The following is a 12,829-nucleotide window of genomic DNA, read 5'->3' as shown; positions in this document are numbered from 1 at the left end:
TATTATAGATATTAACTTCTAAACTGCTGTGTTAATGTATCCTGATGGACAAAGATGGTAGAAATGATGACTAATGATTGATGATGATGAAGATGATGATGATAGTAACATCAATACCTAATATTTATTAACTGCTTTATATGTGGCCAGGTACTGTGTAAGCATTCTAGAAACACTATTTCATGTATTGTTAGCAACTATTCTGAGATAGGTATTTTATGACTTATATTTTACAGATGAGAATAATGAATATTATTAACTTATCCAGGCTCTATAGCTACTAGTGAGTCTAGACTGAACCTATGTAGTCTGATTCTAGAAACCGTACACAAGACAAGTGGACTCAACTGCTTCCAAGGAAGTGCTTATACCAGACAAACCAATTCTGGAGAAAATTATGAACATGAAAATGGTCTCACATGCTATGATCCCTCTGCCCATCAATCTCTCTTTGTGCAAGACATTCTCTGTGCTTTTCCATCTCAGGTGCCCTCTCCAGCAGCAACAGATTTTCTTAGCTCTTCTTCCTATAGTCAAAAGCAACCTGAGGAGCATTTTTGTAATTTGTACTTACACACTAATGAAATGATGGCAGGTCAAGTATTTATCTATAGTGTAGTTGCTTTTCATAATTTTTACAGAGATTAGATAATAATATAAAATAGTCCATTAGAGGAGTTGCAGGACTGTCGTGGAAGGCCTTTTCAGATAGGCAGGTATTTTGGATTCCTTCACAGTGAGCTGTACATAAAATGAGTTCTATTTTAACTGTTTACCTTTAAGTCTAATCAACCAAGAAGCACAGGCATATAAAGGCAGGGGAAATGTAAGGTCTCAAGATAAAAATCTAAGATATTTACTACTGCTTCCTGGACTCTTAACAAACTTGCCTCTGCTTTCTTCTCCAAATCTCGCTCTCAGAACTTCTTGTCCTCTTTCTTAGGTACCGGAATACTTGACCATTATCAATTCCTAACAGTCTACCAAAAGGCATGGTTATATATATATTATATATATATATATACACAATATATATATATATATTTTATATATATATATACACAATATATATATATATATTTTATATATATATATACACTATATATATATATTTTATATATATATAATATATATAATATATATAATATATATATTATATATATTGTATATATATATTTTATATATATAAGTATAAATACATATATATATAATATATATAATATATATAATATATATATTATATATATTGTATATATATATTTTATATATATAAGTATAAATACATATATTTTATAAATATAAATATATATATATTTCCTAGAATCTAGAATAATACCTGTAGGTACATTAGAAATCTACAAATATGTGTTGACTTTAAAATATCAAATCAATGAGTAGTATTAATATTTTAAACAATAAATTCTATTTTTCTCATACTAATTTATAAAAATACTAACATTTCTTTCATTCTTACCATGCACCACTGCTTTTCAAAATCAAATACAGAAAGTATCTTATTTAATCGTCAAAATAATGTTATTAAGTATTTACTATCATAATCTTATACAGATTAGTAAATTGAAGCTTATACCAGCCAACTCAGTTGCCCAGTGTATCCAAATTCGTAACTATATGAGCCAAGATTCATTCAAATAATTTTATTCTAAAGCCTGTGTCTTTACTCTTTAAAAAAATCTTATTCTTATAATACTGTGTAGAGGAAAGCAATAAAATATTAAATAACAGTGGAATAAAATAATATTTTATATTAATAACACTTTCTATCATTTGACATAGTCATTTCTAGGAAAGTGCTAAGAGTTCCTAAGAATTTATGATGATGCACAGTACCATCTTAGTGTCTTTTTAAACACCAAAAGACTCAGGTGCTACACAGAAAGTTAGTTTTAGATTTGAGGATGAAATCCAAGTTTCAATATTTTTAGTATTATTTTAAATGCTTCATTGAGGCTTTGGTTTCATAAATTTTAACAGGACAGCAATTGCCTTAGAGATTTCTAGATTTCATTAGCACACGAGTTTCATTAAATATATAAAATTAGAGCTTACTCTTAAATCAGCAATCAATCTTTGCACATTTAGAGGTCAGCCCTCAGGTTATAATTCACTCAAAAATCACTTTGTTCTCTAAGTTAAGAAAATCCATTGTGATCTAATATAGTGTCATCTTCATCATGTACAGAAAAAACCTTGCCCACACAATCGGATCAATATCTGTTGTAGAAGGTCTAGACCAGATTAATTGGGTTGGTGCCTATTTGGATTTTAGTCATTTTATCAGGAGTTTCAGACTGGCTTCTAAAAATCGATGCCCTGCTGTGTCAAATTCCAGCACAAGAGTATGTCAGAGGCTTTCTCTAGTATGGCCAAGCTTGAGACTCAGCTTTTATTTAAGTAATAATATGCTACATAATAGAAGTAAAATAGATGGGCCTAAAAAGCATTAGGAAAAGTTATCATTAGATTCACTTAACAAAACCTGCACAATTGCTTTATTTTTAAGATAACTATAATCATACATCATCTCTGACTCAGCTGCTCCCCCCATGTTATTGTATTGACAAGGCCATGGTCATTTGTCATGATTATTAATGAAATATGCCAGAACAGATATTGTCATGAATTCAGTTCAAATGTGTTTTAAAACCCTTTCTAATAGATACCCAAAGTCCTTAGGGGTGTGCACTGTATGGGGAAGATTCTTTTTTATAGATTCTTCTGCACAGGATGATTTTACACTTTTTCTTCTGTATGTAAAAATAATGTTATTTGTAAGATAAATTAAAATAGAAAAGATATTACCTAAAAAACTGGAAAAATACAGCACTATAAAATGTTTATAGTAGTGGCCTGTGAATGACAAGCATTATAGATGTATTAACATACTTTCAAAAATTGGCTACATGCATCACCTTCCTATTTTTTTTTTTATAGAAACAAGCAAAATCAACTTTATTTTTAAAATACGCTCTGAATAAAATCTGTATCTGTATAAGTGCAAACACTTGTAGACAATGGATTCTGGAGAAAGTTTTGTCCTAGATGAACTAAACTTGCTTTTTTTTTTCTATTTAAAAAAAAGTACAGGATACTGAGGATATTTAGTTTGATTTATATTAAATATTTAATAGCTATATTTTGAGATAGGCCTCTAATATATTGCCAGGCAACATTGGCTAAGTGCTGGAAACTCATTGTTTACAAATCAGGTACTATCTCCAGAGAGAGGAGAGCCTTGAGGTACCTTTGCCTTTTGCTCAAAAACAAAATGCAAGAAAAGTGACAGTGAAACTTTCTAAGTCCTCAGCTTGTGCAGGTTGTTGAATATTTGGAAGGCAAGGTGCAAGTTGAATAAGAACATGAAACATTCATAGTAAGGTCAAATATTTAAGAACATAATGCACTAAATCAGATACAGTGTTCTCACAGCAATAAAATTTGAAGACAAAGATGAAAGGAAAACCTAATTAAGAAATTTATATTTATTAACTCAGGTTTTCAACATATTAGGAAACAACTGTCATGATTCCTTTCTGAGAGTAACACAGTTGTGCAGTTTGAGTATCATGGATGCTCTGGAAATAGCTTCTCATTGCCTAATAAGGGACTCCTTTTCCATTGGGCCCTCACGTTTCTCTCTAACTGCATTCTTGCCATGTATTCCCCCTTGCAATATGTAGCTATCCAAAGATATCTATTTTACAACTCCATGTCTTCCCTCTGCTCTGAATTCCTTTCCCCAGTTTATCTACCTGGAAAACTCTCATCGACCTTCAAAATCCCAGGTCAGGGTCACCTCTTGCCTTGTGTTGCCCTTCCCAAGTCCTCCTGACAGTCCTCACTCACTCCTTGCTACTAATTGTACCTGTATACTCACAGCATTCGACATTTCCAGGATAGCCTATTATGACTATAATTTTGCTTTTCCTCAACAGATGATCAGTTTTTCATAACAAGGATAATGATGGAGTTTGATATGACTCTTTTTATTGAGTAAAAAAACTCAGTAAAAATTTACTAAAATAAATTGAGAACCTTCATCAAGGGTAAGGACACAAATTTCAAGGGTTTTATACTCTCATTTTGGAAGTGCCTTGTAAGAAAATAAAAAACAAAAAGCAAGTTAAGTTTATTGAATCTTTCCAGCTGGTTAGGAATGCTTAAAAGAATGAATTTTTAAAATTTTACTCATTAAGTTTTCTTCATATTATTGAAGTAGCCCTCATCAAAATATATGAAGGCCAAGGATATTCTTATGCTGGAAGCATTGAAGGGAAAAGAAACAAACAAGAAATACTTCTGACTAAGTCAAATGTAAAGGAAAGTTGAGGATTAATGAGGGGAAGAACAAAGCAGATGGAGCACTGGATCTAGGAGCAAGAAAATGACTCCTAGTTTCTCATCCGTCATTCACTAACAACGTCTCCCTCTGGCTGTGGCACACAGATATTGAGCAATCATATACATGCACTCATAAACACATAACTACAAAATGACAGGTTTTAGGACAAAATGTTTCCAACTTTCAACATTTTTCAAGGTGCTCAATTACTTTCCATTCAGGTGTTTTGATTCTTTAAAAGATATTCTACAATACATCACTGCAGGGCTTATTTAATGTGGCTTAAACTTTGTTGTTTTAGATAGGATGATTTTGATAGATGAAGTTGAGAACAGTCAATATTACTCACGGTGCCTTGGTCTTGGTCCTGCGGCTGCATGGCTCTAGATACATTCTACTGATTTACTAACTCATTCAAAAATATGCTGTTATCAGTTACTGTGTGCCAGGCATCTACTCTCAGTCTATTTTAAAGGAAGAAATTAGTCCATTCACAGAACAATATAGACTATCGGATCATTACCAAGTTCCCTCTGGTATAGAAATTGTCAGTTCTTAATCTGAATTTGTATGTGTGTGTTTAAACATCAGGGCAAAACATTAAAAAGCTAATGTTAAAATTATCAATGTTTGAACTGCTATGAAAGCTGATATTAAAAGATAATTCAAAGTTATTTATCCCGGGGCCAGGTACAGTGGCTCACACCTGTAATCCTAGCACTTTGGGAGGCTGAGGCAGGCGGATCACCTGAGGTCAGAAGTTCAAGACCAGCCTGGCCAACATGATGAAACCCTGTCTCTACTAAAAAAACAAAAAAATTATTCAGGTGTGGTGGTGTGTACATGTAGTCCCAGACAGATTCTCCTGTCTCAGGGGCCTGAGACAGGAGAGTCGCTTGAACCCAGGAGGCAGAGGTTGCAGTGAGACAAGATCACAACATGGCACTTCAGTCTGGGGACTCCATCTCAAAAAAAAAAAATTTTATTTATCCCACATTTTAACTGCTTTATTTATCACAAATCTTTAACAAATGATATGTAGAATGAAAAATTTAAAAACATGTTTTGGGGGGATGGTGATGGTCTATGTTTGGTTTGTAAAAAATTAGTACTTTTTGGTCAATACAAGTCTATTTTATTAATTTTAGTTATAATAAGTCACAAATACTAGTAATACTAGTAACATGCTAATATAAAAATACTATTTATCTTGGAAATACTATAAATTAATGTAATTTTCATTTTGAGATAGATTTTCATCTGAATTAATCTAGAGTTTTTGCTTTTTAAAATTTACATTTCCAATTTTTTAATCAAAATAACCACTGGAGTGCCTGCTAGTCATGAAGATAAGATACAGTGGATCAAGCCCGTGGTCCATGTTTCTCAAATCTGAGAATGTGCAAATGTCAGAGAATGTGCACATAAACTGTAGTTTGAGAAACTCTGCCCTATATTGTTCAAAAAGGGTATTATCATATTGCCTCTATGAATTTTCTCACAGAGAGTATTCAATGTGTTCCTCCATAATGAAGTCCCCACATTGCATCCCCTAAATTCTATGTATTTTCACATTAACCTGATTCCTTTCTCTGAGTTTGGTAAAAATAATTTTATATTCAAGATAATACCTTAATCTGATTATTAGATAGTTATAAAAAAAAAGGTACAATTAGGAAAGAATCCTGGAGGGTAAGATAGGAGACAAAAGACTCCACTAATTTCCCTCTGAAGTTTGAATGACGATATGATCTTGATTACATCACTTCTTATCTCTAAGCCAGTTTCCTCTTCTGCAGTAATAATCCCCACATTGCCCACTGGTTCGCAATGACAAATGAAATAACAGATATGGAAAGTGCTATAACTGTCAGGATACCAGTATGGAACCTTCTAAATTTACTTATAATGTCTTGGGTTAAAGCCATACGAACTCAGACTTACTTAGAGACAAATTATTATACCACTGTTTGTTTAACTTTGGATAATCTGCATTGCACATAAACCTTGGTTTCTTCATACATGAATAGGGTTAATAAGGTTAATCATACCTACCTCATCAGATTATTTTAAGTATTTCATAAGATAATATATGTAAATTCTTAGTCTGATGTTCAACCCTGATAAATCCTCAGAAAGTAGTAGTGATTTAAAAAAAAAATGATCAAGGTTTATAGCATGCTTTTTTTTTTTTTTTTTTTTGAGATGGAGTCTTGCTCTGTCACCAGGCTAGAGTACAGTGGCATGATCTCAGCTCACTGCAACCTGTCTCCTGGGTTCAAGAGATCTCCCTGCCTTAGCCTCCTGAGTAGCTTGGACTACAGGCGCATACCACCACACCTGGTTGATTTTTGTATTTTCACCATGGCCATGATGGTCTCGATCCCCCGACCTTGTGCTCCACCTACCTCAGCCTCCCAAAGTGTTGGGTTACAGGTATGAGCCACCATGCATTTTTATTGCTATTTTTAGGTAATTCAATTAGAAGAATGAGAACATTGTGAAATTATAATGCCTTAGGAATTTAAGATACTAAAGCAGAGACCTGGTCCAAATTTCTAATTAAGTTCTTTAACTTTAACGCAAGATGAAATAGCCTCAAGAACATACTGTTAGGAATGTTTATATAACTAATCTAAAATGTTTCTTCTCTCATGTATGTATCATACAGATGTTGCTGAAGAGAACACGCAGAGGCGATGCCTCACTTTGCATCTTCTCTCATTAATTGATAAGCCATGATCAACCTGAGAAAACTGTTGTAGCTACAGAAATGCAGATGAAGATTATTCTCTGTCATTGCAGTCTTGAGACTTGTGGTTGAGAAAATAAGTAAATAAACAAATAAAAGACCACAAAGGAACTACAAAGCAACAGAGAGACTATTCACAGGGGGATGGGTACATTATGCATGCTGGTTGAATGTATCAAGGTCATTTCGTTTAGCACCACATCCATATTTTATGTGAGTTAAGGTGGGGGAGAAGCCTCTGAGAATTGATACTGAAAATGTCTCGGAAATTACTGAAAGTTGTGTATACAGCTCTTCCTTCAAACCTTGGCTTCCATTTACTCTTGTTTGGCTGCAATATATGTTTTAGGAGACATCTATTAAAATTTTCTCATGAACTAAGTTTCCTAGAAGGACTCAGACATTCTCCTCTGGCTTAGTAAAAATTATAATTAATATTAGACAACTATAATTTGCCTCCTGGCCTCAATTAGCAACTTTATCATCTCCAACTCAAAGCAAACAATGGGAAAACGTGTGAAAGATGACAATGAACTGAAGGAGACTGGGGAGCTTTGGGTGGTCTCCGTCCCAATCGGTTTCTACTAAATCCTTCTACTTTTTGGCTTTCTTAGGCCCTTAATGCTTTACATTTTCTCCTACTCACCAACGGCTTGGTTTCATCTTCATCTTTGAAATAATAGAGCTGATCCCCCTTGAGCACAAACCAGCGAGTATGCCAAGTCTTGACAAAGCCTCCTTGCTTCCTCAGCCACCCACACTTGATGGCATTCTGCCGCCCTTGGCCTTGTTGGGGGTTCTCCGTGGAGTCATTGTTCTCCTCCATTATCAAGCTGATGGACTTTCCTAGTTAGCAAACAAAAAGAAAGGAAAATAATAAGATGCTCTGTTATATTCAACTCCCTTTTAAACCACTCTTATTCAAAAAAAAAAAAAAGAAAAAGAAAAAAGAAATAGAGAAAAAAAGAAAGAAAGAAAAAAGAAGAAAAGAAAAGAAAGTGGGAGGAGGGGTGAAAAACGTTCCTCAACTCATTGGCCAAATTTCTAGACACAAACCACAGACCTGACAACCATATGCCCAGAGGAAACGTGGAGAGAGCTTGTTGTGCCTTCCTGCCTTCTTAAATGAATTCAGCAGCTGGGTGGTGCTCTTTGTCTCTAAGTAGAAATGAAAAATTTCTACACCTCTAGAGGTAAAAGGAATTCCTAAAAACAAACTAACACAATCAACAAACCTTGGCTTCCATTTACTCTTGTTTGGCTGCAATATATGTTTTAGGAGACATCTATTAAAATTTAATAATACATTAAAACATAACTCTGAAAATGATGGCCTCTGTGTCTGCTGGGCAAAGTCTAGGGCGGGCCCCTGCAGACCTGTGTTTACCTGAACAAGCGCTAGCCTGACCTGTGTCCCAGTTTAAAGAGACTATTTAGAAAACCTTAATGGAAGATATTTGTCTCACATGGGCAAACATATCTCAGGATGTTTCTATCCTCGTTCCCAGATTATTCCCTTGACAATTTTTTTGGCTGGTCTGGGATTCGTACAGCTGAAAAAGTTTAAGAGAAAACCAAAAAAACCAAAAAACAAAAACAAAAAAAAACCTGCTTGGCTAGTTTTTCCTTTCTCCCACAGCCGTTGTCAAGCTTCAGGAGGGAGGGCTATGTGCCAGTCCATGACATATGAGGAATATTTTAAGGTTACCTGTGAAGAGGTATAAGGCCATACTACCTACACATAAGCAAGAAAATGAGTTCTTCATTGGAAAAATATTAACCTACAGGTGAGATGCTAAAACTGCCCTACTAAGAACAGAGAAGGTGTACATTCTGGGGGAGCCAGGGACAAGTGGTTAAAAGATTTTACTGTCCCAAAAGCTTCTTCCAAATTCTGGCTAATGTTTATTTCTAAACCTTTATTCAGGAATTGAGAAGTCCTCTCTCACTCTTGTGCCTTTGATGAGGTTATAAATATATAGACTACCTGATTAAACATAGAATATTCCTGTCCAGGCATACACACAAAGCCCTGTTACATTATTTCTGATCGATTCTGGAAAATGAGCTGCCTTTCTGTTTTGCGTTTATATTCACCACTAATTTTTTAATCAATTTGCATGTATACAATCCTACTTATAAATTCCACCAAGTTTCCATTGTCAGCCCTTGGTCATTTATGTTTCTTCCTTGAAGGCTTAGGATCAAATCTTCCATTATTGGGCTTCAGGTTCTTTCAGTTTATTCCTGCCATTCCTGTTGCAGGGATGAAGCAGAACTTTCGCTCTAATTACTTCTTATTTTAGTAACTTCAACCATCTTTGCAGTAGATTTGCCTCTTTCATTGGCATATATTTCAATCTGTCACCATCCTTGCCTTAATCTTCACCTCATAAACCACTTTTAAACTTCAAGGAGGTTACTTGACTATCATCTGTCTCATTCAATTTACAGTTTTTTCTTTTCTTGAAAAATAGGTCCCTGTCTCTACAATACGTCAGGACACTTCCTTTGCCCTATGGGGCATTCCATGACCACAACCACTTATTGCAGAAAGCATTCTCCCCTCAGGTGTGTGCCCATGTGTGTAGACTGAATCATGACTGATGCTTCCAGTTTGCTACTCCCTCAGGGCAGAAACTTTCATCTCCTTTCTTTCACAGTACTTGACCTACTATGAAGAGCCAAGAACCCCACTCTCAATGAACAATTAACGCTGTAAGATAATTTAGATAATAAGTATGCTTAGTTAGACCACCCTAAATAATCTTTTTCGTCTCCTGGTATTTAAACTGTTTGAATCTACACAACTTGCTGTTTCATCACTGCCTAAATTCTTTCACCAAACATCTTAACTTACAAAGTTAAAAGGGACCTTAAAACATTCCAACACACACACATACACACACTCACACACACAAACACACCACAAACATGCACACACACAAATCTAGAAGTCACTGCATAACAAAGTATTGAGGGCCCTTACATGTTTTTTTCTTTCCTCTCACATTCAAGCTTTCTATTAAGTTTGAAAATTTCCCTCTAAAATGCTTCAAGGTCATTAGCAACCTACCATGGATAATATAAAAAACACAAGTGGCTAATTCCCCTTTTGTGTACATTCATGCCTTAGAGAAAAATATGTGTACCCTAGAACATGGTTTCTGATTTCTTTTGCATATGATGTTTATAAGTCTGACCAAAGCCAATGACAATATTTCCCACTGAACTGGCTGTAATGCCTATATCTTTATGATTTCAGAATGCATCAGAAAGTGCTTTAATAATGCTAATTGAAGACTAATTGTAACAATTCATTAAAACAGTTATGAAAGTAGATTTATCATATTCCTAAGGGAAAGAAATGTCACAACTATTGTTAGATGTGTAAAAACTTAAAATTAAGTTTTACTAAAATAACCGTTATCTTTATAGAGAAGTCTTAATATTTCTGGAGAAATTAAATGATTAAAATTCTACACTTCATCTTTAAAATGAGGATGCTAGACTGGATTATTTTCAACTATGGTCTCTTCTAGCACTCTGAAATCCATCATCTCTGTAATTCCACAAGTGTAGGGGACATCAGATATCCTTACTACTCAGCACAATGTCTGGCATGCAGTGAAACTCAATCAATGTTTGACGAGGTAATCAATTTTGCAACAGGTTTCATGCTAAGTGTCTAAAAGTGAACATCATCTCCCTCTGAAACGGGATCTTCCCCAAAACCTGATCTTAGTAAATGACACCATGATATACCCAATTGCAAAAATATATATATATAGAAAACTGACCATTTGATTCCTGACTCTTCCTGACCCTGGCTATAAAATCAGTCAGTAAATACAGAATATCTCTAAAAAACAGATCAAATCTGTCACTTTGGCTTTCTCTCCATTGCCACCTTATGGTGCAGTCTACTATTATCTTTTAAGGAGACAATTCTAATAGCCTTCCAAGGAGTCTCACTGCTTCCATTTTGAGCCATAACACAAAGACACAGGTACATGCTCACACATATTTCATTCTCCAAAATGCGGCCAAAGTGAGCTTTTAAAAATTCAAATCAGATAATGACTCTGAACATTGGAAAATGTTGTTGGCTTCCCACTGTACTGATTTCAAAATCCAGAGTCTTACCATGGCCTATAAGGCTCTGAATCATCTGGCACCTGTTTACTTCTCCAACCTAATCTCATGCCACCTTCTCCCCATCCCTCCACCATACACAAACAAAGTTAACCACTCTAGTCTCCTTTCTGTTCTGGAAACACCCAAGCTCCTTTATGGATTGCTGATTTCTGCCTAGAAAACTCTGCCTTGTGTTCTTCTCATGCTTAACTCCTTTTTATCTAAATTTTGGCTTAAAATCTGTCTCCTCCAAATAAAAGTTCACTAATCACCCTGTGAATCAGGTCATCTCTTTTTATTCTCCATCACTGAACTGTGTCCTTTGTCTCCCTGACACTTCTCTAAATTGCTATTTCTTTAGTTATTTATTGTCTATCTCCCTACCAGGAGATCATAAACTTCATGAGGTCAAAAACAGGGCTTTTCTTACTAAGAATAACCAGTACCTTTAATAGTGCTTACCTGGTACTCAATAAACCTATTGAATCAATAGATGAAGCTCGGCAATAATCACAACAGAATCTCTACAAAGACTATTTTGGAGAGTTCTTTCTCACTGCATTTAATGCCTTAAAGAAGACTGTGTATGCTAAGAACTTGACTTTTTTCCTTTGACATGGAGACTTCAATTAGCATGAAAATTGTTCTTAAACACAATGTCAAAATCATTACACTTGAAAGAACCTGAAACTGCCCTTTATGAAAAAAACATATTCCTAATTTATACTTTTTAGTCTTGGCAGGAAATACACATAACCAATGTGGTTTAGCACTAAGTACACTTTATTCATTCAAATTCTCAGAGAATGATTTCACTGAATCTTTGCTGGGAAAATACTTTCATTGAAGTCAGACCCTGGTAGCTGGGTGGTACGTGAAATTACAAAATAGAAATATCACCTTGGTTAGAAAATCAACACAATAATGAACAAAGTAAAAAATCTAAATACATGGTTATTCCAAACTAAAACAAAAACAGAATCAAGAAATGAACCTGTGTCTTTGTATCAATCTTAAGGAAAAATCCTTAATGGTGGGTGTACCATGCCATAGCTAGACGGTTCTCAGCATTCGATGGGCTTGTAGCTTTTTGAATTGTTTTCCAGAGGAGGAAACTGGTTTCTACATCTGTTTGTATGGTTCTTTTCTGCAACCAGAAGGGCCAAGAACACAATAGTATGACATGGTGCAATCAGAGATGAAACTCATGCTCCTAACAGACTCTTCTAAGAGTCAAACAGCACACACATAGATATTTAGATGTGTGACTTCATTTCAACAAAGAATACATAAGCATGCATATAAACAAGGATGTAAATATAAAGAGGATGCCATATATCACAGAGTTGCAGTGTATTTGAAATGATGATACCTATATAATTTGTATAAATAATAATGTATTTGAAATGATAATGTTCAGCAAACATGAGAGAACGAGACAGTAGGAGGGAGCTGGAGCAAAAGGAAAGAGGGAGAGAGAATAACTTAAATAACACAGACAATTCCACCACAATGCACCCACTCAATGAATGTGTGCACCTATGACAAGGGTGAAGGGGAACAGATACATCTCCGTG

General features: G+C 34.8%; 1 protein-coding gene across 1 annotated transcript in view; it reads right to left on the bottom strand.

Annotated features, from left to right (window-relative positions):
* ARHGAP24 (Rho GTPase activating protein 24) overlaps positions 1–12,829 on the bottom strand; it is a 499,880-nt gene that overhangs the window by 399,012 nt on the left and 88,039 nt on the right. The window contains exon 2 of the mRNA XM_064368848.1: positions 7,762–7,961. Coding sequence (XP_064224918.1) covers positions 7,762–7,941 — 180 coding nt within the window. The 5' untranslated portion in view covers positions 7,942–7,961. The remainder of the gene's footprint in view (positions 1–7,761; positions 7,962–12,829) is intronic.

The sequence above is a fragment of the Aotus nancymaae genome, unplaced genomic scaffold (assembly GCF_030222135.1).
Source record: "Aotus nancymaae isolate 86718 unplaced genomic scaffold, 86718_ANA_hifiasm-v0.15.2.pri h1tg000006l, whole genome shotgun sequence".
In the NCBI taxonomy this organism is placed as follows: domain Eukaryota; kingdom Metazoa; phylum Chordata; class Mammalia; order Primates; family Aotidae; genus Aotus; species Aotus nancymaae.
This window is presented reverse-complemented; position numbering and strand designations above follow the sequence as displayed.